Raw genomic sequence first — 25,270 nt, forward strand, 5'->3', positions numbered from 1 at the left:
CTGCTACGTTCCCTCCGGTATTTCGCGGTTCTATTGGCTACGCCAACCCGCTGGAGCTGTGTGGGCCGACGGCGGCTAGAAAAGAAACCCGTGGCTCTCTCGACTCGAAAACTGCTGCTGCTGCTTGCTGCGGCGAAAGCTTCGGCGCTATTCCTTTGTCATCGCGATCCTGCTGGGGGGACCCGCCTCGGAGCGTTCGGCTATGCCTACGCAAGCGCCCCCCCCCAGGTGCGGCGCGAGGAGCCAGGCGTGCGTGCTGCGAAACCTCCGGACAAGGCTCGCCCTGCCTACCTGCCTACCTGGGAAGACAGGCCGGGCGGGTGGCCATCGTTGGGCTGGCCTGGGCAGCGGTCCCCCCCAATGCAAGGCGGACGGGTCGGACCTCTCTCGTCTCCACGCCCAGCCGGGCGCGTACGCGCGTCCCTGGACCTAGTTACCAGGGGGGGGGGGGGAGAAAGAGAAAGAGAGCGGAACCCGTCGGTCACGTCGAGAAGGCCTTAGCAACGCTCGATATACCCCATGCATCGCGGATGTGACCAAGATCGAATCACGTTTATGCCCAATCGACTGATTCATAAGCTGCCATAAGCTATCACTGATCAGCTCCATCACCAACCCGTCCCGCGTTTCCGGTCGGAGGGGAGCCCCATGCGCAGCACGGGTCAATGCGCAACCAGTTCCTAGCTGCCACGAGAGCCGCCCGTCCTATTTTCGGCTACTAGAGAGAGAGAAAAGAAGCAACAGGCGCGCCGAGTCGGGTGCGCACGTGGGAGTTTTTTATTTTTATTTTTTTTTCACTTTTACGAGCACGGCCGCCATTGCGACATTCACTGCGGAAACAGGCACGTAGGGCGTAGGAAATAGACGCGCAGGCGGCCGCGAAAGCCGGACAAGCGTATACACTCGCGGCAGACAGAACGACAGAGGAGGCACAGCTGAGCGAGTCGTAGTAGGAGTAGTAGTAGTAGTAGTAATAGATGTAGATGTGATTGGGGCTGAGGCGGCCGAGTCTAGCTAGCAGCAGAGAAAAGCTCCGAGAAACAAAGGTATCAAGAACCGAACAATAGCAACAACACCGGCAGGAACAGCAAGCAGACTACGGAGCGGACCGTAGATGTCGGCGCCCCCGTCCGTCCTTGGCCCAACGCCCCAACGCCCGTGATCCTGTATGCAGCCGATAGTGATTTGTAGTAGCGCGTCTCCCCTTCCCGCCCCCTTTCCCAACCCCTTTCCTTCCCCCCGGACCCGTCTATACCGGCGACCGCTCACTGCCCGCTCTTGTCGAGGAACACCGGGATGCCGTAGACGCACACCGCCGCCGCCGTGAGGTACTTGAAGCGGCAGGCGTCGCGGGCGCGGGACACGGCCTCGACGAGGCTCGCGCTGTCGTCCGGCGGGGCGTCTCCGGCCGGCGGCCTCTTCCTGTCCTGATTGGGGCCGCGGCTGCGGCTGCGGCTCTTGCTCCTGCTAGTGTCGCGGGACGCCGGTTCCGCGCCCTCGTCTGCCTCGTCGTCGGGGTCCGCCTGCTTCGCCTTGCCCTTGCCCTTGCCCTTGTTGCGCTTGGCCGCGTCCGGCTCGCCGAACGTGCCGCGCGGGAGCAGCCCCCACTCCTCGAAGACGCGCGCGGTGAAGCGGTCGATGTCGCGGTCCGTCACGTCCCAGAGCGTGCCGACGACGGCCGGGCAGCCCGCGAGCATGTAGTTGCGGGCCGGCCCGTGCGGCTCGAACGCCCCGACGTCCGCGAGCGACGCCGACGAGCAGCCCATCAGCAGCGCCGCCGCCCGGCACTTGGCCAGCCCGCGCACCGTCCGCCCCCGCACGTACTGCGCCCCGCTGCCGTGCCCGAAGTACAGCAGCACGTCCCGCGCCGCCAGCGCCGCCGCGAACTCCTCCTCCGCCGGCGCCCGCCCCTCCACGCTGCGCCACCCCGGCCCCAGCCCCCGCGCCAGCGCCCCGCCGAACGTCGCCTGCGTGCTCGCCAGGTCCCCGCTCGGGTTCAGCATGTACGTCCCCGAGTTCGCCGACGCGTGATGGCCGCTGCGGGCCGCAGCAGCAGCAGCGGGTGGCCGCGCTTCGAGGATGAGCCGCCGCAGGCACGCGAGCGACGGCACGCGCGACGCCGCGACGCCCTGGAGGCAGGGAAGCGACTCCCAGGGGAAGGCGTGGAGGGCGCGGTCGAGGACGAGGATCGTGTGCGGCGGGTCTTCGCTTTCCGGGCCGTCCTCGCCGTCGCTGTCGTCGGCGGCGGCGGGGGCCCGGGCGACCTCGTGGTGGTACGCGTACAGGGCGTCGAAGGTGTCGACCACCATGTGGTCGAAGTCGATCTCGTCGTAGGCGTTGCGCTCGCCGTGGAACTGCAGGATGTCGACGACGAAGTACAGCAGGTCGGTCAGCGGCTCGTCGAGGTACAGGCCGGGCTGGGTCGCGTCGCCGAGGCCGACGAAGAGGTCGTAGATGCGCTCGTCGAGGCCGACGCGCGGCGGCGGCGGCGGCGCCTGGGCGGTCGTCGTCGTCGCGGCCTTGGTCTTGCGCCCGCGCACCTGCCGCCGCGACGGCAGGTACTTATCGAGGATGGCGGCGAAGGTCTCGCGGAAGCGCGCGAGCGCGGCGGCGCGGGCGCGGCGGCGGCGCTGGCGCGGCGGCGGCGCCAGGATGCCGCGGAAGCCCCCCAGCCAGATCTCCTCGACGGCCTCGACGAGGTCGCGCATGCGCTCGTCGAGCGCCTCGCGCTCGGCCCACCACGCGGACCGCGCCCCCTTGCGGCTCATGTCGCGCGCGTCGTGGCTCGTGCGGTTGGCGGCGTCGACGATCTCGCGCAGCTCGGCGCGGCCGCGCGCGAAGCCGAATACGGGCGTGCCCGCGTCGCGCGAGCTCGCGCGCTCGAGCGGCAGCCGGATGCCGAACGGCCCGCCGGCCGCGCCCGGCCGCAGCTGCGTGATGCACAGGTCGCGCTCGTCCTCGCTCAGCGACACCGAGACCACGTTCCACGCCGGCGGGATCACGTCGACGTAGTCGCGCTCGAAGCGGTCGAGGTCGAGCGAGAAGCCGAGGCTGTGGCGCCGGCCCTCGGCCTCCGCGTCGTCGTCCACGGCGATCGGCCAGTCGAGCCGCGCCTCGCGGGCCATGTCGAGGTGCAGCGCCTTGCGCTCGCGGCGCCAGGTCAGGTTCCGCGCGAGCTCGACGGTGCAGGTCGCGTGCGCGGGGTGGCTCGCCGCCGGCCGCGACGGGTTCGTGTTGGACAGGAGGATGGCCACGTTCTGCAGCGCTATGGCGATCCGGTGGACCAGGCGCCCGTCGCCGTTGAGGCTCGCGATCGAGTGGGCGGCCAGGAGGTGGCCCTGGGCCTCGCGCAGCTTGTCGACGAACGAGCGCGCGTTCAGCGCCGGGCCGCGGCCTTTGCGCGCCACCGCCGCAGCCTTCGCCGCCGGCGGCTTGTCCTGGACCGGCCCGGCCACGGACGGGAACGAAAGCGTCGAGTCCTGGATCACGGAGAATATTGCGTCGTGCCCCATCTGCTCCAGGCTCTGCCCGATCAGCGCAATGCCCATCAGGAAGCAGGCCTGAGAGACGTCCGCCGGCAGCTTAGATAGCTCATGCGCGTTCCGGAGGGTAGATACGGCCGCCGTCCAATTGCTCTCATTGAGGAGGCGGATGGATTGGTTCTGCAGGACGGACGCGCGTAGGAAGGAAAGTTGCATCTCCTCAGACTTGGCGCGCGGTGGTTCTTCGACTGGGGGCTCTGGCGTTTTCGATGCTGGTTTCTTCGAGGCGTTCCTGCTCGGAGCTCTCGCTATTGTCTTCGTGGGCTTGGTTGTCGCGGCGCGGCGCGCAGTGGTCTTGACGGCGGGCTTTTCTTTTATGTCGAGCTCTGTCATTCTCGATTCTAGCTCGCTCGCTGCGTTGCTCGGGCTCGGGCTGCCAACGCTTAACAATTTGAGCATAGACTCGGCTCTACCTACCAACTCTGCCTGCTCCTCTGGGTCTTCCGTCTCCCCATAGATGGAACCGAGCTGGCACAGCACCTTCGCGTTCTGGCAAGTAGGCTCCAATCCTAGAGCTATAGGCTTTGCTTCCAATGCCAGCTCCAAGGCCTTATTCGGCTTGCCAGCAGTGAGCCACACCCACGACAGCCAGGTGAGGGACTGTGAGAGGTATGCTGCTGATTCCATGCTTTTCGCGACCTTTTGTGCCTGCTCAGCATAGTATAGTGTCTCTTGGTACATGCCTACATGTGCGTACGTCGACGAGAGCTGAAGTAGAAATCGGAATAAGGGATATACCAAAGCCCAAAACTCGGGGCCAGCATTTGCCCGGGTAAGGTCCGCCTTGACCAAGGAAGAATTACTCATGCTTGTGTCTTTCTCTGACGCATCTGACTGCGTAGAATCCTCGGGGGAAGTCTCATGGCTGGCGGACCTCATCTCCTCTAACTTAGACCAATCGTGGAATAATCTCTTCACTGCTATCCTGGCAAAGAGTAGGGCGCGATGACAGTCACCACGCTCGAGGGCGAGGCTAGAGCATAGCGAGTAGGCATATGCTATCATGACTTTCCGGCTAGAACCCTTCGCTTTTCTCGAAGCTGGCTCAGAAGACAGGGCCATCTCGGCATTCTGGGCATCGCGTAAATGCTGATCGGCTTTGTCGAGGGCGCCTAGGGATAAGTGGTACTCGGCGGCAGATAAGTGGAAATTGACCGCGAGCTCTCTAGCAACCTCGGGCTGGGAAATGAGTTCTTGGTTGTCTCGTAGAAGCTTTTCTGCTTTTGACGACCAGCCGTGGCTGAGATGCTGCCGAGAGAGCGCGATACCCTGGGTTATAAGGACTTCAAGATTATTCTCGGCTGCGACCTTGGAAAGGTTTATCGAGAGCTCGAGGATTTCCGTCTGGAGGGCTTCTAGCCCCTTGATCCTTGCAAAGTCCACGAGGGATTGCAGGTTCGTAAGGAGTTGTGGAGGGTTGTCGATATGAAGTGCTAGCTGCTCGGCCGATTGGCATTTAGAGATCATGTCTCTCCAACCGGAAAGCGCTTTCTTAACCTGCGGGGAGTCTATGTTTGAGTCGAGAAGCCCGAATACGCATGCTGCTAATGCCTGAAGGTGGGGGGTATAACGGATCAAGCCAGCGTCGTCCCCGACGACCTCTTCCGTGATGGCCTTGAGAACAGCCTCCACTTCCTTTCGCAAATCGTCCAGCCCAGTCTGTGCCCCTACGTTCATCGTGAGGAGTTGAAGTAAAGTCCGGAGCCTGCGAATCGGGTGTTGTTCGACAGAGTAGAACTCTAACAGCGACTTGACCGTAGAGTTAGACAAATCGAGGCCTTGGCGGTATCTGGAATCCTTGGAGATAATGGCGTAGAGATCATGCTCGAGGGCTGTGGCTTTGTCGGAACCAACCAGCAGCCAAGTCCAGTCGTTGTGTTTCCGGTCGAGCTTAGCAAGGTTGCAGACTGTCCGCGAGAGCAATTCGATATTGGAATTCTGCTGCCAAGCTACAAGCCAGGGCTGCGTCGCTAAGCTAGTAGTGATGGTTGGCACGATGTCTTCTCGGACGAGGTGGTCTCTGATAGCGCGAAGAGCGTCGATGGCATCTTCGACTCTACCGGAAGCTCTACAAAGCTCGGCAAATCTTTCCCATTTCACGAGCAGCTGAGCTCGGGTTTGCTCGGCTTCAGACTGGTTCTTGACGCTGTCGATAGATTTTCTTAGGGCTTTCAGGGAAGTAGTCTCTGTCGACTTAGAGCCATATTTTCGCAGAACGAGATGCTGCTGGTAGTAAAAATGCGAGATCTTGACATGGTAGGAGGGCGATGGATTACATTTGGAGCCTGGTCGAGCTAGATCCCCCATGTTCTCTAAGATGGCTAAGCAGTCTTGAAGTGTTGAATCCATGACATCCCACGCCAGTTTATCTTCGTCCAGAAGCAGCTTCGAGAGCATCAAGGCTGAGTCGAGAATGTGGGGAAGGTATGTCGACAGGAGTTCTCGACGCTGTTCGAAACGAAGGAAGTCCTTCGTAGCCTTGGTCGAGCTTGGAGGCTTCCCTAGCCATCGAAGGGTAAAACGTGGCAATTGGAAGATGAAGGCTTCGAGAAGCTTGGACGTGGCTTGTGAAACTGAGGTTGGATCGACTTTTTTTGCCGTGATCAAGTTCATTACCGATTTTCGTAGCAGACATACGCTGATTAGGAGGTCGTCTAGTTCGTTGCCGTTGCCTCCGACCGACCCTCGCAGACCATCTATGACTTCCGACAGCAGGTTATCGTCGATCTGAGACGACTGCTTGAGGGAGAGCGCCAACAGTTGGGCGGTTATCGAGCAGCACTTGGCCGCGGAATCTTCGCTCGGGTTCGTCAGGGATTTCAACTTCGCCAGCCATTTCTTCGCTTCGTCGTTGTTTCCAGACTCTCGAGACGCGCCAGCAAGAACTTGATATATTGCTGCCAAGGGTGACCGCGAAGACTCGGCCGGCCTAAGTCCTAGTTTCTCGACTCGTTTCAGAACCTGGGAAAACGCCGAGGACGCGAGAGAAAAGTGCTTCGGGGACGCTCTTCTCGTGAAGGCCGCCAGGCATTTTGATAGGGGGGATAGTACGTCCTTGTCCACATCTCCCCTGTGACCAGACACAGTCCAGGACTGCAACCTCGTGGTGAGGCCGAGGGCCTGCACCTCGAGAGCTACCTCGGGACGAGGGGACAGCCTCGGCTCCACGGCAAAATCGTCATCTTTCGCCGATACGCCGGGCGTTAGAGAGAGAAGGCTTTGAGACAGGCTCTCCAACTGTTTTGCGCACTTGGTCTGGTCTGGGTTGTCATCCTTGAGGGACATCATGAGCAGGTTTATGGGCGACGATGAGCAGCTTTCCCGCAGTAACGGCAATATACTTTCTAGATGTGACGATTTCTTGAGGCCGTGGATGATTCGGAGAGCTTGAAGCTGGGAGGAAATGACCAAGTTGAGGAGCGAGCCGGAGGTGGTGATGCCAGGGTAATCTAACAATTCAGAGAGCATCTTCGACGCCGTATTCGTCTCTGGCCCTGAGCGTGTTGATACTTTCTTGGCACCATCCCCGTTATTCATAGATTCAAGGCGTCGTTTGAGCATCCGCAATTCCTTCGCTGCTTGATCGAACAGGTCCAACCCAATGAGCCTGTTCACGAAAGAGGACATCCCAGATTCCAATTGTAATTCGGGGAGCTGAACTGCCCTGGAGGCTTGCAATGCTCTTAATGCAGAAAAAGCAGCTCTCGCACACTCTACCGTTGCCAAGCAGCCCGTGGATGTAGCGATCGACGTGGGTGACCGAAGCACTTTCTGGACAGGAGGCGATGTTGTGACTCTGTTTAGTTGGCGAGGTTGCAAGGGTTGCATAGGAGCCGAGTTGGATCGTCGCATGCCTTTCCGAGGCATAGGCATGACCGAGTCATCCTTTGACGGCTCTTGTGTACTTGGACTTGACGTGCCCTTTGCTGCCTCCCCCAGCGCCTTGAGGCTTCCGGTGATAATTTGCGTAGCCAATACTGCCCTCTCTCTCGGGGACAGGCTCCCCCCATTGCCCTGGTTGCATTGTGCTATTCTACTTGGCGCTCGCGGTGCCTTTGCTGGCCGGGCTCTCGATGCGGGCCGAGATGTGTCGTTGTCTTGTTCGTTGATTTGGAGGAGCTCCTTCACGATAGCCAAGGTGACAGGCGTGCATGTTGATACTGATGTGATGGCCGTCCGAACTGTGTCGGCTCGAGAGGATGCCGAATCCATTTTCAGGTGCAACGTTTCTTTGCGTTTCGACAGCTATTCATATCGTCTGGGATAGGAGAACTGGAGGGATATACGGTCAGCTACAACACGTTAAGGCTGCGCATGTCGTGTAGGAGGAATCGCGTACAGAAGACTCCGGAGCCTGGACCTTAGAAATGTACGTATGGGGTATTTTGTGCAAAGCAAAGCGCAGGAGGAGCAAAAAAATTTCACATTCAGGATTGTGAATACTGCCGCATATGGAGCAACAAGGTATGTAGCGGTTGAGCTTTATGACACAACATGAAATGCTGGTGTGGGCTTGGGAAGTGCTTAGTATGTGTTCGTCTGGATTTGTCCAGGTAGATGCTAATTGGCCCAAAATAGCATAAACACGTCGACGGGGCAACGGCCAGTTCACCCCCAATTAGCGTGTCATCCGGTGCCATCTGGTGGCGGTCGGTGCTCTACGTTACCCCATAATTCAGTTCCTGGTTATCTGCAAATGCAAGTAAAGATACTTTCTTAAAGTATCATATGTACATACTAGGTATGTGTATGCATCTAATAGAAACCGCTAGTTTAGATAATACACCCAATTATCTACCCGATAGAATTGCACTGTAGATATTATTTTCTCTTTCCTTTTTTTCCCCATCCGTACACACATCACATTTAAACACCAGCAACGCTGCACTAATATGGGTAGACAGCTTTTTCGCAAGGCTGCAGGGGTTTCAGGTGTTATTTGGCCCGCAGTTGCGCACCCAGCTCACCCCGGCCAGCGGCAGCTTATTCGACATGTGAGCTTCGTCCCTAGAGTCGCGGAGCTATCGTTCTGGAAAAGCCTCGTACCGAAACCATTCCGGCGTTGGGAACAGCCGGGGAGCTCGAGGAGTCGAGAGAAGCCAAAGACGAAAGAATGGAACCCGGCTACCTTCTTCATCGTCATATTCCTCTTCATCGGGTCCATGTCCATCCAGATGATCGCCCTAAAGAGGGAATTCGATGCTTTCATGAGACGCTCCGAGGTTCGCATCGGACTGTTGCGCGAGGTGGTGGAGAAGCTACAAAAAGGCGAAGCGGTTGATGTCGAAAAGGTACTAGGCACCGGCGACGCTGCGAAAGAGATGGAGTGGGGACAAGTACTGCGAGAGCTCGAAAGGGACGATTTCCAGAATACGAACACCAACAAGAGGAAACAGCCGGAACCCCCAACTACGGAGCCGGCCCCTCGAACAAAAGTCAATCCGGAGGACAAGGAGAAACGCCAGTCGAAGACTGGAGGTTATTCGAATTTCTTCTAGCCTACGGCCACCTGCATGGCAAGAGAAATCTACATTGCATATATATGTATATATCTGTCGGGGTGATCGCTCTACGCTCTCACGACACCATGTCTTTGAAAACCGAGGCCCCATGTTTCTCGGTGGCATAATCGCGGCTACCCGGGGCCGCCTTGATACCCGATGACAGTCTAAGCTGTTGTACGAGCTCGGGCAGCAACTCGTCGGTGGACAACTCCGCTCTTACGCCTCTACCCCCCTCCTGGGCCGGGTCGATATCGCCAAACAAGGTGTCCTCGCCCCTAACGCCGCCCAAGTTGATGATGGCTATAGGGATACCTCGATCCTTAGCTCTTTTGGCTAGGCGCCATGCGGAATAGGTAGCCAGAGAGGTGCCCAGGATTAGCAGTCGCGCGGCGTTTTCGACGGCCTGCTCGGCGGCGGCCCTGACCGGCGGCTGTATGTTCTCTCCGAACATGGTAACGGCTGGCTTCAATATCCCGGCGGTGCTTGTCGCCTTCCAAGCCCCCTCGGCGTCGACCTCGACTGTCGCGTGGCTCCCGTCGGCGACGGCAGGCGGGGCGGCGAGGCACTTGGGGCAGGCGGGATAGCGAAATGTAGTATAGGGGGCATCCGGGAGGTCGACGTCACCGTCGGGGTTTGTCCTCAACCCCTTGGCCCGCCTCTCGTCGGGGTTCTCGGCGTCCAGGGCACCGGTGGCCAGGATCTCGGCGAGAAAAGCTGCCCAAGCGGGATTTAGTCTAGCCAGCTCGTCTTGGAACAGGTCTCGGGGCAGCTCCTCGTGGCATGATGTACACACGCAAGATCTCAGATAGCCGTGCAGCTCGAGCGTAGGCAGCTGGGGGTGCGCCTTGGAATGGAAAGAATCTACGTTCTGGGTGATGACGCTGTGAACCAGTCCCAGGTCGCCGAGGTGCTTCACCGCGTAGTGGCCGACGTTAGGCTTCGCCTTGAGGAGGTTCGTCCAGCCGAGAAAACTGCGGGCCCAGTAGCGCTTCCGGGCCTCGTGGTCTTGCACGAACTCGTGGTAGTAGATGGGCCGGTAGGTCTTGTTCACGCGATAGGTGCCCTTGGGCCCCCTGTAATCGGCGAGCCCGCTGGCTACGGATATGCCGGCCCCCGAGAGGACGACGGTGGCAGCGGAGGCGGCCGAAGGAGGGGGCGGGGCCCCGAAGAACTCCCGCAGGGCGGCAACGGCACCGGAGACGGTGGCGGCGGTCTGGGGGACGACGGTGGGCGATGCTAATACATCGGTGTACGGAATGCGCAGATACGGCCTGCGCATCGAGAGAGATGCCGGATCGGAGGGGAATGTGATGTGGGACTACCTCCTAGCGTACCCCGGACACATTGGGGTCGGTGGCATAGCAGTAGATGCCTCAGGTAGGTAGGTTATGTTGGCAGGCCTAGAAGCAGGGATTGGGTGACGGGTGAGGCTGAAGGTTGTCTCAGGACGGGTCGATTTTGCATACAGTGAAATCATCACTGAGTATGTGCCTAGGAAACCTGGATAGGTTTATCTAACGTATGAGTAAGATCAGCCTAGGCACCTGGCGGTACCTAAGTACCTCCAGGCAGGTGGATCAGGTATGGTATATTTAAGTACACCACGACAGGTAAGGTACCTTACCTTATATTATAGTAGGCAAGGCAGGATCCTCACGGCCCCCCCTGGTATACTTACGTCGGCCCTGTAGATGCCACTTCTGATCCTCCCTCCGGGGACGGCGTCGGTTCTCGGAGCAAGCCCCCTCTCGGACATACCTCTGCCTCTGGCCCAGGTACCCTCCCACCCCCACCAAAAGCAGACCCAGCTGCGCAAGTACTTGCGAAGACCGATAAGCTTGTACCTGGCTGGCCAAGCGGGGTGCTTAGCGGCTGGTCACGCACCTCATTACTGCACTAATACTACATGCCCAGGCGGTCGCTCTCCTAGAGGGGTACTTCTGCTGAAACGAGACGCAAGTATCCTTTTCAGGGACCCTACGCCGTCAGGTACATGTGCATGTCCGTAGTATGCCCGCCCGCCCCGCCTCAACTGCGTATACCTCCCTCTGCTAGTGTGTGGTGGGCCGGCGGGCTAGACAGCAGAAAAGATCAAATTGCAAAGATTCCCATTGGTAACCTATAATTTTTTTTTCCCCTTTCCACCCTGCCATGCTCTCTCTCGCTCTGCCCGCCCCATCCGATGTCGTTGCTGGCGCCAGGAAACAAGCACGCATCTAATACGGGCACCCTCAAAGACGCTTTTCCATTGCGACGGGGCCGCACCTCGTCCTCTCTTGATCCCACGCTCCCACACCGGTCCGGGTCGGTGCTACGTTAGGTACCTACCTATATACGCGCTCGCGTCCCTACAAAGATAGGCGCGTGCGTCACTGCAGAGCGACTTCGTCGTGCTCTTCTACTCCCGCTTCCTCCTTGCATGCCCTCTGCCCTCTGCCCTCTCACCAACTCGCCTCAACCCGACTCAACTCCGCCGGCTTCGCCCTCCTCCCACGTTGAGTCGCTGGCATATCTCGGCCCCATTTCCCGCCCGGCACGCACTTGCGCACCTACTTACTCGCCTCTGCCACCGCCGTCTCCTCCGCCGTGCCTACGTTTTCCGCCGTTGTTGCCGGTCACGGTCTTCCCGTCTCTCAACCTACCCCCACCCCCCCTCTGTGGATAACAAGTAGAGGTATATAGGGCGCTACGGTTCCTGTTACAAGCACAGTACATCACTCTCCCTCGCTGTGCCTCTCCTGTCTGCCTCGCGTCCCGCACCGGCGTTGGCCTTACCACCTAAACCACTGTTTACTTACATAGGTCACTCGCCGCCTACCATCCCTTATCAGGTACCGGCAACACGCTACGGGTCTGCGCTACCTGCATATAGGAGGTACCTGTTAGGCTCTTTGTTCCCCTCCTCTTTAGAGGTATCGTGTCCTGGTCTGGTACTGTGCCGTTCCGTGTTGTGCTGTGCTGTGCCGTGCCGTCCTGCCTGGTACCCAGACAGTACTGCCGCCTGGTTGTCGCCGCAGAAATGTTTCCGCCTGCTCTTCTGGGCAGGCCATGCCGAGGCCACCTGCGTCAGGCCGTCACAGCTGCCCCTGGCCTTGCAACGTCAGCTACAGGCCTGAGCATAGCCTTTACCCGCCCGCAGCAGCCCATCTATCTCCTCTTTAGGACACATCTCCGCCAAACCATCCATGTGCGACGCGTCCTCACAACCCACTGCCATTCTACCTCTTTTTCCCTTCACCCGCCTTCTTCGTCGCCCTCTTCCTCTTCTTCCCTTCCTGACTCGCACTCAACCCATACCCTCCACAGCCGATTCTACCGTCTCTTTCCCATCATGGCCACCATCACCCAGACGCGAAGCCACAGTGGCCACAAACACGGCCACGGGCATCACCACCACGACAATGTCTACCTCACATCTCAGAACAGGAACGACGCCGGCGTGCGCATCACCCGGATCGGCCTCTATTCGAACCTAGGCATGGCCATCGCGAAAGGCATCGGCGGTTACATGTTCAATTCGAGAGCAATGGTTGCCGATGCCATCCACAGCTTGACCGACCTCGCCTCCGACATCTTGACCCTGGCCACTATCTCCTGGAGTTTGCGCCCGCCCACCGACAGGTTCCCGACTGGCTTTGGCAAGATCGAGAGTTTGGGATCCCTAGGTGTGTCTAGCATGTTGCTTTTTGGCGGCCTGTGGATGGGCTACGGCGGTCTTCTGACCCTCTATGGCCACTTCTTTCTGGACTCGGCATCCGCCGCCGATCTGATGGCCCATGCGCATAGCCATTCCCACGGGCACGATCATGCTGGTGATGCGATACCGAGCCTGCATGCTGCCTGGCTGGCCGCGGGTACGGTTGCCATAAAGGAATGGCTGTATCATGCCAGTAAGTGTCGCCCACCCCTCAACTCAGCCGATTGTGCCAGCAGTGTCGGTATTGACCATTGCCCCCTCAAACAGCCATGAAAGTAGCTCGCGAGCGCAAATCCACCGTTCTCGCATCGAACGCCGTCCACCACCGAGTTGACAGCCTCACCGGTTTCGTTACGTTGGCGGTAATCTTGGGCGCGAACTTGGTGGAGAATGCGGCGTGGCTGGATCCCGTCGGCGGTCTCCTCATCTCGGTACTGGTGGTGAAGGCGGGTGTTGAGAACACCATATCCGCGCTCTTCGAACTGGCCGACCGCAGCATCGACGACGAAGTTAAGGGGTCGGTCCGAAAACACGCGCAGAGGGTCTTTTCGGACATTACCGACGGCCACGAGATGGAGCTTCGCGACGTATCCGGCGTCAAGTCTGGGCAAAACTATCTGGTCGATCTGGAGGTGGGCGTGCCGAGCACTTGGACGGTAGGAGATATTAGAAATGCCGAAGAGCAGATTAGAACCCTTATCGGCAGCAAGGTGCGCGGTGTTCGCAAAATCAGAATCCGGTTTACCCCGAAGGAGGTAACCACCGGGCCCAAGTTTGACGAATTTATCGCCGCCGATGTGAGCCCCCGATCGAGTCCCGAACCCGAGGAGGCCGAAAACCACCAGCATAATGGGAACGGGAAACACGATCACGACCACAAGTCGAAATGATGACGTATGCATCGAAGACACATTCCCCTTTTGGCGTTTTCGGCGTTGGCTTAGAGTAACGGGCCCTCAGGAAGGTCGACATATTGATGATACCAAAATCACGTCGTCGGACATTTAGCGGGCGTGACTCTCTGGACAGGCAGGGAGCACGCGTGTATTATACGTGGCCTGGAGTGCGTCGAACGGCATTTGCAAGGACGTAGCAACAGTTTCCGTTGCTAGCCAATGGCATTGGAAGATTACGGGATTGGAGGACAGCATATGCACAAAATCTTGGAGCAGAGATGGTAGAAGAGAGAGCTCTGTCGAGCACATTTTGCCGGGGCTGATGCATTCATGGACCAGACATCGAAGTGATAGAGCCCCCCCCGAGGCTAGAGCAGTAACTTAGCTACATAGAGACAGCTGGCGACATCGAAAGCTGAATAAACCCGAGCCGGACTTGAAAGCAGAGCTAGCCAGGCTCTTTGCGCCTCTTCTGCCATGTGCGAATTCGGCCAAGTTTCGCCGCATCGCGAACTCGTTGCTCAGTGGAGTACCCAAGACGGTCTAGAGTCTCTATCGGATTCCCACGATTGGGCTGGATCTGACAGGGCGTCTTTAGGCTAAATTGATAAGGCTTGAATTGCCCCGCCATGCCGAGATCCCTCGTGCTGATCTGATGACGCCGTCGTATCGTGCGTGCCGTATTGCTGAGTGCCTAGGGTCAGGTAGAAGGATAATAACACACTGTCTTAAGCCCACCCAGCGCCTAACGTATCTACCTAGACGCAGTACGTAGCAGCCGCTCCAATCCGGTCAGATACCTACCTACCTTTTATAACATCGGACGATACATGGGAATTAAATACCCAGGTCTTGAGGGGGGGCGCGTTGCGGAAAACTAATAACCTTGGGGATCCTCAGGGTCTTCTTCTGTTTTCCTTACTTCCAGTTGTGTTCTCGATTGCTTGGTCTTTTTTTTTTTTCTTTTTATTTGAGAAAGAAAAGGCGAACAAAGAGGGAAGACAAAGGAAGTCGCAAGGAAGGGTAGCCAGGATCAAAAAAAAAACTTGGCCCTGCCGCTTCGAGCTCTGGACTTACAGCTTGCACCTTGCATCCGCCTACCTAGGCCGCCGGCAGGATGGACACGGGGCCGTTGTATCTAGGGTTCGACCTCTCGACCCAGCAGCTGAAGGGTACGTTGGCACCGGCTACTTCTACCTACTGACCGGCTTGCCTCGACCACTACCGTCGTCGCCGGCGTACAACGAGCGAGGGGAAGAAGAAGAAACCCCCCTCTCCCCCCCCGGAAAAAAAAAAAATTTGGCGGGGGGGGGAGAGAAGAAGAGCGAAAATGCGCGGAGCTAACTCGAGCGACAGCCATCGTCATCGCGTCGGACCTCAAGGTGGTCAGCGAGGCCAAGGTGGACTTCGACGCGGACTTGGGGGCGCGGTACGGGGTGCGGAAGGGGGTGCTGGCGGACGAGGCGGAGGGCGAGGTGTTCGCGCCGGTGGCGATGTGGGTGGAGGCGCTGGACCTGGTGCTGGAGCGGCTGCGGGCGCAGGGCTGCCCGCTGGGGCGCGTGCGCGGCGTCAGCGGCTCCGGCCAGCAGCACGCGAGCGTGTACTGGGGCGCGCGCGCCGAGGCCGCGCTCGCCGCCCTCGACGGCGCCCCCGCCGCCGGCCCCCTCGTCCGCCAGCTCGCTGCCGCCTTCGCCTACCCCTTCGCCCCCAACTGGCAGGACCACAGCACCCAGGCCGAGTGCGACCTTTTCGACGCCTGCCTCGGCGGCCCCCAGCAGCTCGCCGAGGCCACCGGGAGCGCTGCCCACCACGTACGTCCCCTCTCCTTCTTTCCTCCACTGTCCCCCCCTTTAAACCGAGCCACGCGGCCGGGGGGCTAACGCGCCGGACGGACCAGCGCTTCACGGGCACGCAGATCCTGCGGATGCGGCGGCGGCGGCCCGAGGTGTACGAGGGGACGGCGCGGATCTCGCTGGCGTCGTCGTTCCTGGCGTCGGTGCTGCTGGGGGCGATCGCGCCGATCGACATCAGCGACGTGACGGGGATGAATCTGTGGGACGTGGCGGGGGCGCGGTGGCACCCGGCGCTGGTGGCGCTGGCGGCGGGCGACGGCGGCGACGGCGTCGCGTCAGCCGCGCTGCTGCGCAAGCTCGGCCCCGTGCCGCGCGACGGCGGCGCCAGCCTCGGCACGGTCTCGCCGTACTTCGCCGCGCGCTACGGGCTGGGCGCGGCGTGCCGCGTCGCGCCCTTCACCGGCGACAACCCGGCCACGCTGCTCTCGCTGCCGCTGCGCCCGCTCGACGCCATCGTCTCCCTCGGCACCTCCAGCACCTTCCTCATGAACACCCCGACCTACCGCCCCGACCCCGCCTACCACTTCATGAACCACCCCACCGCCCGCGGCCACTACATGTTCATGCTGTGCTACAAGAACGGCGGGCTCGCGCGCGAGCGGGTCCGCGACCGCCTGCCCGCCGCCGCCGCCCCAGGGCAGCCGCCGGAAGACCCCTGGGCCGCCTTCAACGCGCTCGCGCTCGCGACGCCGCCGCTCGGCGGCAGCCCCGACGGCCGCGCGCGCCTCGGGCTCTACTTCCCGCTGCCGGAGATCGTGCCGAACGTGCGGGCGGGGACGTGGCGGTACACGTGCGGGGCGGCGGACGGGGCGGGGCTCGCGGAGGCGGCGGGGGCGTGGGGCCCGGAGGCGGACGCGCGCGCCATCGTCGAGTCGCAGGCGCTGTCGATGCGGCTGCGGTCGCACAACCTGGTGGACGGGGGGGCATCGGCATCGGCACCGGCGGCAGCGGGCGCTCCGCCGCCGCAGCCGCGCCGCATCTACCTGGTGGGCGGCGGGTCGCTGAACCCGGCGATCGCGCGCGTGTTCGGCGACGTGCTGGGCGGCGCCGAGGGCGTGTACCGCCTCGACGTCGGCGGCAACGCGTGCGCGCTCGGCGGCGCGTACAAGGCGCTGTGGGCGCTGGAGCGCGAGAAGAAGAACAAGGGGCGGGCGAGCGAAGACGACGACGACGACGACGAGTGGGAGAGCTTCGACGACCTGCTCGCCGCCCGCTGGCGCGAGGAGGACGAGGTGCGCAAGCTCGACGACGGATACCGCCCCGCCGTTTTCGAGGCGTACGGCCGCGTCCTCGGCGCCTTCGAGGAGATGGAGCGGCGCGTCCTGAAGGTGGCGCATAATTAGAGGGAGGCAGGGGGGGGAGGAAGTAAAGCGGTAGGGGGGAGTGGGGGGTTGGCTGAGAAGCTTACGTGCCCCGGGCTTGGTGCGGGGGAAGGGGGCTATAGAGAGTCTCGGCTTGTACTTAGGTAGTTACAGTAGAAGAGCCATGAGACATGTTACTATATAGATCCGTCTACCAAACAAGAGGAGATATCCTTGACGGGCACGTAGCAGTCACCCAAGTTAGATGCGCCACTTCCCCCTCTCCCCAGGATTATTTTCTTGAATACCAACTTGGGCGTCGTGAGCAGAGTCAGGACTACGTGATTGGCATACTTCGTAGTCGACCCCAGAGACACCTACGCCCCAAAGCTACCTACCTAGTTACCAATTCTAAGTTCGGCAGACAGACGAGCACTCGTTGTGCGTCTAGAATCGCACTTCTCCTTTAATATCCAGAGCCGGATTCGGTATGTAAGCCCACTTAGACGCCCACGCCCCATTCCCATCCCGCCTTCGCCGTACTCGCACATCCGGACCACGCGTATCTACGAGCACTTTCACCGAGCTGGTCCAAGGTGGTGTGGTGTGGTGTGGTGTTGTGCAATGCATTCCTACCTCTGCCTGCCTACGCATGTACCTATTCGGGTACCTGCCGCTGCAGCAGGTAGCTATCATATATAGCCTGCATACCTATATATCAATCGCACATATATACCGAGAGACGATATATGTCTACACATGTAAGTATCATCCACGAGAATCTGACGAGTCTGCCGTCTCCGAGTCAGCATTGTTACTATGCGCATGCACCATGTCTTAACTCCGCAACGGTGGAAAGAGAAGATTGCGTCCCACCCCATTGCCAGAGACAATTATTGGACAGCTACCTGCCGTGGTGCCTAGCCTCTGTGTCCATAGCTGACCTGTCATTCCGACAATTCGCGGAACCTTGGGTGTAGTTGTAGCAGCGACAGCGGCAACACGCTGACAGATTTTGGCGTCGTAGTACCTACCTATAGCATGGGCGTGGCACGACCTCGTCTTCGGGCGGGTGCGACGACGTTGGAACCAGAGGGTGGTATTTCGTACACCTGTATACCTGTACACCCGTGCTGCCAACGGTATAAGCCAGACAACAGGCGATGCCTATCCCGCCTACATATCCTGTCGGAAGATTTCTTACAACGGGTACGTTATTTGGCTTACGATGGCGGGTGGCTGAGGCTTTGTCATGTCTGTCCTGATTAGTAAACCCCCCTCTTCGTCTTCCTCCCTTCCCTGAGTCTCGACGTCATCCGGGCGAAGACTTCAGGTCACTGTCAAGGCGTGCATACACCTAAAGCCCCGCCGGCTTGGCCATCTGAGGTTAGGTTGCGGGTGAATCCAGTGGCGGGACAAGTTGTCATTGTCATCCGTGTACCTGAATACGCACGTGGCTGTGTCTACGACGTAGATGCCGGAAGCCGAAGCGAAAAGATTCGAAGATTGCTTGTCGTCTTACTCTGCAATAATTATGGCGTAGAAGCCGCCAAGGCCACCGCTTTTAGACTTCTTTTGCACTTCCTCGAAGCATGGGTACTGGGCTAAGAGCCTTTCGAGTTCATCCGTAGTCGCCATGAACCTGGGCCCGGTTTCCTACCTGGACTGCATCGTCTTCTGCGTCTTCCTCACGCCGCAGCTGTTGGTCCGCGTCAGCCTACTCGAGACCGTTTCTGTCGTTCTCCGGTGCCTGCCGTTCCTATGTGAGTTCGCTCGCGAGATCAGAAGATCCAGTTATGCACCCCAAGATGGGACGATGGATTAACCGATACGACGGTAGTATTCGAGCTGCCTTACCAGTTCATTCGCGAGCGCTACTGCACCAGCCATGCGGACCAGTCCCCGTTCGTGCGGAAGGCCTCGCCGTTCGAACACGTGGTTACTCGGTGCGTACGGTATGCGTTCACAAACCTGCCGCCGAAGGTCGGTAGGGTGTTCTTCTCGAAGCCGGTGGCACTGCCTTTCTTACGGTTCCGGATGCTGCGGCACGGATATATCACGTCTCCCATGCACTGGTATGAGTATAAACATGTAGGCACGAGATGCCCACGCCATTACCGGCGCATATTTCAATCTTTAACACGGGTCTCGTAGGAGCGCTTTAGAGGGATCTGGATCATAAAGGACCCGATACAAACACCGGACGTTTGCGTATTCTACGCTCACGGTATGTGTGAAGAGACTTGGATCCGCAGAGTAGGATCTAGAGGCGACTAACAGCGCTGTAAGGCGGGGGCTTCTCGATGGGCTCGGGGTATTTCTACCTCGAGTTCCTGCATGCATGGCAGAGCATGCTGGGCGCTAGCGGATACCGGAACCCGGCCGTCTTTTCTCTGGAATACACGCTGGTTCCTGACGGTAGCTTCCCAACACAGGTGGAAGAGGCCATTGCCGGTTACGAGCATGTGCTTTCGAGGGTGCAGGATCCTAGCAGGATTTGCGTCAGCGGAGACTCCGCGGGAGCCACCATTGTGCTCTCTCTGTTGCTTCACCTTGCCAACCTCGACCTCGAAAAGATGGACGGCATTCGAGCCTGCCGCCTGGCCAAGCCCGGGATGGCAGCGCTCATTTCGCCTTGGGTAACGTTGGTCTCCAACCTGCATCGCAACAACGCGAGTGATTATCTGGATGCCGGGAGCCTACACCGGTATGCCCGTCAATACGCCGCCGGCAAAGTTCCGATCGACGACCCGGTCTTATCGCCGGGGAGCAACAGAGATGTGGCGTGGTGGAAGAAAGCGATACCCTCGAGAGGCATCTACGTGGCTTATGGGGCCGAGGAGGTTCTCGCACTCGACATAGAGGATTGGGTTAATTTTTTAGCGGAAAACGATGTCGACGTACACAGCCAAGCCGAAGAGGGGGGTATTCATGCTTGGCCAGTAGCGAGTCTATTCCTCGGAGGCTCGTTAGAAAGTAGAAAGCAAGGACTAGCAGCCTTGGTGCAAGTGATCGGAGATAATGTCCGTTAGATGACGGTATAGCGCCGCCGCTTGATGCGAGACTCATGTGAATAGAGGGACGTGTGCTTATGTCATGCCATACCATGCCATGCCGTGTCATGTCAGATTAGATCAAGTAACTCCATCATAGACCGGACCCGGAGAGAAGAAACCATAGGCTAGGGGGAAAGTCCTGCTAACCTAGGCTTCTAAACGTGGGTCAACCGTGGTCTCCGACAAGCTCTTTGCATAGATATCATCATTCATGACGTGCCGAGACATTTGAGACGGGCACCCCTCCCCGAGAAGGGGAAAGGGGAGGAGAAGAGAGGAAGAAGCAGCCTAGCTTGGGTATCGAACTCACCGCCTCCACCGGGTACCTATCTACCTTCTTGCGACGATAAGCGCGCAGGACAGTAGGATCATAGTCAGGCTCCGACGACGAGGCTGAGAATTGGGGAGTCATTCATCGCAAATGGTCCCACGCTGGCTCTGCAGGCTAGCTTCTCGGGGAGGCTCGCTCGATGGGACGGGCCAATACGGGGGAACGGATTGGTGCGCTGAGGAGTTATGATGGCCTCGCCCATCCCTCCGGGTCCCGTCTGATGGCGACACAGGTGCGAAAAGTGTTCGCCATCTATTTACGGGAGGGCGATCCGCAGGGTGACGCAAGTGGGGAGACCGTGGATTGTGGCCTTCGGAGAGCGGGTTACGATAAAGACCATCGAGATATTCCGCACAGAGCAGAGACGTGGGAGAGGCCATCAAAAACGGAGAGGAAGAATGGAAAATCAGTTGTGGCCCGTGGGGTAGCACCCCGTAAGAGGTGGGCGTAGCAGGCGATACAATGTGTGTTGGGGGCCCGGGCCTCGTTGCTGTCGGTACCTGAAGGGGTACACGGGGGCGAAAAGTCCATGACGTTTGGCAGTACCTTGGACGGCATGCCTGTGAGAGGTAACTTGGCGGCAGGGTGCAGGCAGCGCGCATGTAGCGTGTACGCAGCGGCGGCGACGGAGACTGGTATAGGATATGTATACCTACTATACGCCGCAAGTAGGCATTGTACAGAGGTACATGATGCCTACACAAGTACCTTAGGTACCTCTAGGCAGGTACTAGGTTAAGTACCCACACCTACCCTCTAGGGTGGGCGGGTTGGCAGGTACCTAGGGGGGTAGGTATACACGCATAGGAATAGAACGAGGTATTGAAGGGAATGTAGCGTGTACAGTTGCAGGTACGTAGTCGGTGGTATTGTAACCTGTAGGCAACCCAGGAGGTAAGGTATCTAAGGTAGGTACCTGCCTGGGTGCCTGTAACTAGGAGGTAGCCTCGAACGCAAAAAGTGAGGTGAATTTGTCTCCCGCCATCCCTTCCGTTTTTGCTCGGTGGCTGTGCCAATCACAACAGCTGGACCCCTGATTTGATTTCGCGTCGCAGTGGGCCGTCGCGGATATAAAAACGGTGCTCGTTCGCCAGCCCGTGCTGCGGTCGACAGTCCATGTTCTGGGTGCAGAGCCCAATCCAAACAGTCCAACCCGCGGCGCTGGTTCGAGCAGAACCCGAGACCTTCCCTCCAACCAACGGCCAGATATTCGAGTCCCGTCCCATCCCATCCCATCCCACACCAACGCCAGCCTGCCCAGCACCCCACTCTCACCGCCCGGCAGATTTCCCAGCTGAAGACGCTGCACCGCACCGCGCCGCGCTGCGTCCTCTTTGCTTGTTCCAGGGCTGCCGGCGGGGTCGCTGCTCGTATGCTATAAATGACAACGGTGGCCCGTAATCGCTAGGAGGTATCACCCAGTAGCCTGCCTACCTGCCTAGTGTTCACCGATCTTCATTTTTTCTTTTTTCTTATTTTTCTTCCTTTGCTAGGCGCACCCCCGACGCTCACGACCGCCGAGCTGGACCATCCGCATCGTCGCATCGTCGATTGTTCTATTGCTCCGGCGCCCATGCTTCGGCCTGACTAACCTATATCTGCGTTGTGTATCCGGGCAGGCATCGCATTTCAAGTGGTGCCCCACCGTCCTTTTTCAACGGAGTTGCCTACCTCGTGTACCCACCTCGTAATCCAGCTGATATAGGTACATACCCGCCCCGTCCCCTACCACACGCAGACACGCGCATACAGCAGCAGAGCGCACACACACACACACCACAGACTTCCCGTCCATCCCCGATAACAAAGATAACAAAGGAGGGGGTGCGACAATCCGTCAGGCGGGCATACATAGTGACTATTATCCATCTAGGTGTCTGGCCCACGCGGGAACGGCTCTTATTTAGGTATTGGCCACCTGGGTACACTCCCCTCTTACCCGCACCATCCACACATATATACCTGCACGCGCACCCTCGCTCTCCAATCGGAGATCTCCTGCTCCTCCTGCATTCTTGTGCACGTTCTATGGGGTGCTGTCTGCCCAGGTACCTGCCCACGTACTCTACACCCGCATACCTCCTAGGTACCTCTCCTGCCTAAGGCTTATACCCAGCTCCCTACAGCGTCTAGGTTGGCCGGGGCTGTCCAGGGACGCCGCAGAGGTACACTACAGGTACACTACAGACCTCCGTGCATCAGCCTGCCTTCCAATCCTCATACCCCATCGCGCTGCCTAAAAGCTACCTCCTAGGTACCTAGCCTGCAGAGGTAAACGTCTGTACCTCAGTTGTTCTGGCACTGTAGCCAACGCCCGAGACGGTGGCAGATAAAAACACGCCCTCCCCGGTCCTGCAGCCTCCGTTTCGACCCATCCATTTCAGGGCAACCCGATGAGTCGCCTGTCTTGACCAGCCACTCTCGCCAATCCGACAAGCTCCAGGGTTGCAGCCAGGTCTCAAAAGAGACCTGCCCCGCCGTCCCTGAGTTCTCCGATTTTCTTCGCATCTGGCTGTGTGGCATCTTCTCCTACTATACATTTGTTGAAGTCATGTCCACCCAAGGCGGCTCTTATGCGCCCAAATCGCCCGATCTCTCTTCTTTCTACTCCGGCGCCACCGACATCCCTGCCAGCGCCAACGCCCCAGGTGGCTACCCCTTTCAGCCCACGCTTGGGGCCGGAGTCGGTCTAGCAGCTGGTCCCGGAGTGGCACAGACACAGGCGCCAGCTGTCGCCCGAGCTTCTTTGAGATACGGCCAGCCACAGCCCCGCCACCAGTACACCTCCGCGCCATATCAGCCCCCTACCCCTTCGTCTCTACCGCCGCTTGCACAACCCGTCGGCACAGCTCCAACATCACCAGCTCCAGCAGCAGCATATAGCAACATCGGCCTCGACGACTCCGGTAACAGCCACGCCGCCTTCAACACCTATCCGCCGCCGCGCAACGTTAGAAATCAGCAACCGCCACAGCCAGAGGCGCAGTACTATTCCCCCCGACAGCAGACTCAATTCGCCTACACCGACCGGCCGCCTTTGAGCCTGCAAGATCCGGGCCTCGCTTCGTATCATCCGCCCTATTCCGAGCCCGCGTCAGCCGCCCCTTTCCACCCGACCCCCCAGGCCCAACCCGCCCAATTCCTGCCTGCGCAGCCGCCTGTCTTCTACGACCAGTCCCAATTGGCCGATCCGCCGAACACTATGCCGCCGCGCAAGATTGCCCCGGCGGCACGGCAGAGCGAGCTGGGCGCGTCGCCCGTCAAGACCAAGTTCCCTACCGCGCGGATCAAGCGTATAATGCAGGCCGACGAGGAGGTGGGCAAGGTCGCGCAGCAGACGCCTATCGCGGTAGGCAAGGCGCTGGAGCTGTTCATGGTGCAGCTTGTGCGAAAGAGCGCGGATGTGGCGAGGGAGAAGAACTCGAAGAGGATCACGGCGCAGATGCTCAAGCACGCCGTGGATTCGACTAACGAATGGGACTTCCTGCAAGATATCGTCGCCAAAGTCACCGAGGAGAAGGAGGGAGGGAGGGGCGCGGGTAAGGGCAGAGCCGACACCGACAGCGACGAGGAGGCGGACGGCGGAGAGGTCAAGAAAAAGGGGAGGGGCGGGCGCAAAAAGAAGGCGCCGGCGTAGCGATCGCTTCCGCCATACCACTTCCGTCTAGGTACTTTTCTCTTGGTTGTATCACGGCGATGACGAGGTCACGATGAGTAATGATTTGAGCCGCAGGCGTTCTACATCACCGAGGGGCGGCATATACCGGCGTTGGAGGTTTACTAAGGGGCTACCCTACGCAGTGACAGGAAGATGCATGCCCGGCCGATCATGCTATGCGCCGACTCGTGCGGGTTCCCTTGCCGGGGAAAGCGGTAACCGAGCATAGGAGACACGACTGGTGAGACCCGAGAGAGAAAAAACAGCCGTATAAGTAATGTAAAAAGATAGTGAGGGAATTCTAAGCCCAGCTGCCACTGCACGCTCCGGTAGGAACAACGGGGGGAGGGAAGCAGAAGAAGAAACTCGAGATATGGGAAGCTGTCGTGATAATTGCTCGTGATGAGACCACCCCGGTAAGGCTGGAAAGTGGTCCGCCTGTGTACCTGGAATGCCACTGCTACGCACCCTGTATGTGTGCATACACGTACGTACCATCCTTCTTTTGCCGTCTGCATTCTCGATAGCGTTCCGCGATGATGTTCTACCCCCCATGCCGACGGTCTCACCTACATACCTACAGATGGACGGAAGCACCCTGCCAGCCATGATGTGCTTAGGATATACGGATGAAGAGGAAACTTGCGGGGCTTCATTAATTTCCTGCCAAGGCACCTCCTGGCAACGCGTCAGAGAGGTTATTCGCTGGTCTGTTTGATTCTTCGCTTACCCCTGAATGCCTAGAGGCGACGGGGCCGTCGGGTCTCGAGACAACAGTATTCTTCTGACTTGTCTCGTCTCTATCACGGACGGGCGGATCATCCTATTCTGTCTCGCTTTCACCTCCCCCTCCTCCATCTACACCTACACACGTATGCTTACCTACCTACATAGGTAGGTAGGTATGTACATGCTTCAGCTCAGGTATGTAGGAGGCATGAAGGTAGGTAGGTAGGAGATAGGTAGGGTGATTGATAGGCAAGTTACCTAGGTAGGTAACTCTACGACAGCCGTCTAGCAGTACCTAAAATACCTGTCATCTGGTCTTCAATGCACTTATACTACCAACCCAATCCGATCGAGGTTGAGGTGAGGCCAGAATCTGTCCCAGAAGATTATTATACGTAGGTACCTGACACCTGAACTCTAATTTACCTACCTAGGCAGGTATCTCTAATACCTCTAATCTGAGGTGCTGAGCACGGAGCTAGGGGTTCCAAGGATGGCCTTGGTGCATTTGAATGGGTGAGATCGACCTACCTCCCACCAAAGAGGTACCTAACCCACCACCCATGCGATGGACCGGTTAAGATACCGAGGTACGTGAAGCAGCAAGGTCGAGGTCAGTGCTATTACAATATACCTACCTCTTAAGCTGCCCACGGGAGAACCGGCAAGCCTCTGCTGTCCCGGAAGGACCTGGCGCCTTACG

General features: G+C 58.9%; 5 protein-coding genes across 5 annotated transcripts; 3 read left to right on the top strand and 2 right to left on the bottom strand.

Annotated features, from left to right (window-relative positions):
- Window positions 1-1,234: 1,234 nt before the first annotated feature.
- Window positions 1,235-8,050, bottom strand: GGS23DRAFT_608633 (peptidase family C50-domain-containing protein). Its single transcript, XM_051520223.1, has one exon. It carries the CDS (start codon window positions 7,752-7,754, stop codon window positions 1,266-1,268), a length of 6,489 nt encoding a protein of 2,162 aa, XP_051376779.1. The 5' UTR covers window positions 7,755-8,050; the 3' UTR covers window positions 1,235-1,265.
- A 303-nt stretch (window positions 8,051-8,353) lies between these two features.
- Window positions 8,354-9,079, top strand: GGS23DRAFT_9967 (uncharacterized protein). The gene has a single exon (XM_051521452.1). It carries the CDS (start codon window positions 8,435-8,437, stop codon window positions 9,038-9,040), a length of 606 nt encoding a protein of 201 aa, XP_051376780.1. The 5' UTR covers window positions 8,354-8,434; the 3' UTR covers window positions 9,041-9,079.
- On the bottom strand, window positions 9,080-10,725 carry GGS23DRAFT_9973 (DHS-like NAD/FAD-binding domain-containing protein). The gene is made up of 2 exons (XM_051521454.1): window positions 10,671-10,725; window positions 9,080-10,546 (listed from the first exon to the last, which is right to left on the bottom strand). Exon 2 carries the CDS (start codon window positions 10,323-10,325, stop codon window positions 9,120-9,122), a length of 1,206 nt encoding a protein of 401 aa, XP_051376781.1. The 5' UTR covers window positions 10,326-10,546; window positions 10,671-10,725; the 3' UTR covers window positions 9,080-9,119.
- Window positions 10,726-12,065: 1,340 nt separating this feature from the next.
- Window positions 12,066-19,825, top strand: GGS23DRAFT_602000 (cation efflux family-domain-containing protein; the record flags this gene model as incomplete). Its single annotated transcript, XM_051519262.1, has 9 exons — window positions 12,066-12,145; window positions 12,473-12,936; window positions 13,011-13,556; window positions 14,996-15,450; window positions 15,537-16,768; window positions 17,367-17,389; window positions 18,634-18,884; window positions 18,948-19,020; window positions 19,083-19,825. The coding sequence occupies 9 exons, from the start codon at window positions 12,066-12,068 to the stop codon at window positions 19,823-19,825; spliced, it is 3,867 nt and encodes a 1,288-aa protein (XP_051376782.1).
- A 2,340-nt stretch (window positions 19,826-22,165) lies between these two features.
- Window positions 22,166-23,947, top strand: GGS23DRAFT_10119 (uncharacterized protein). The gene is made up of 3 exons (XM_051510938.1): window positions 22,166-22,228; window positions 22,297-23,848; window positions 23,914-23,947. Exon 2 carries the CDS (start codon window positions 22,732-22,734, stop codon window positions 23,815-23,817), a length of 1,086 nt encoding a protein of 361 aa, XP_051376783.1. The 5' UTR covers window positions 22,166-22,228; window positions 22,297-22,731; the 3' UTR covers window positions 23,818-23,848; window positions 23,914-23,947.
- Window positions 23,948-25,270: the final 1,323 nt, after the last annotated feature.

Source organism: Durotheca rogersii, assembly GCF_024521655.1.
Source record: "Durotheca rogersii strain YMJ 92031201 chromosome Unknown GGS23scaffold_1, whole genome shotgun sequence".
Lineage (NCBI taxonomy): Eukaryota > Fungi > Ascomycota > Sordariomycetes > Xylariales > Xylariaceae > Durotheca > Durotheca rogersii.

Bases quoted from the DNA above. Each gene is read 5' to 3' on its own strand.
- GGS23DRAFT_608633 (XM_051520223.1), bottom strand. From the start codon at position 7,754: ATGGATTCGGCATCCTCTCGAGCCGACACAGTTCGGACGGCCATCACA.
- GGS23DRAFT_9967 (XM_051521452.1), top strand. From the start codon at position 8,435: ATGGGTAGACAGCTTTTTCGCAAGGCTGCAGGGGTTTCAGGTGTTATT.
- GGS23DRAFT_9973 (XM_051521454.1), bottom strand. From the start codon at position 10,325: ATGCGCAGGCCGTATCTGCGCATTCCGTACACCGATGTATTAGCATCG.
- GGS23DRAFT_10119 (XM_051510938.1), top strand. From the start codon at position 22,732: ATGTCCACCCAAGGCGGCTCTTATGCGCCCAAATCGCCCGATCTCTCT.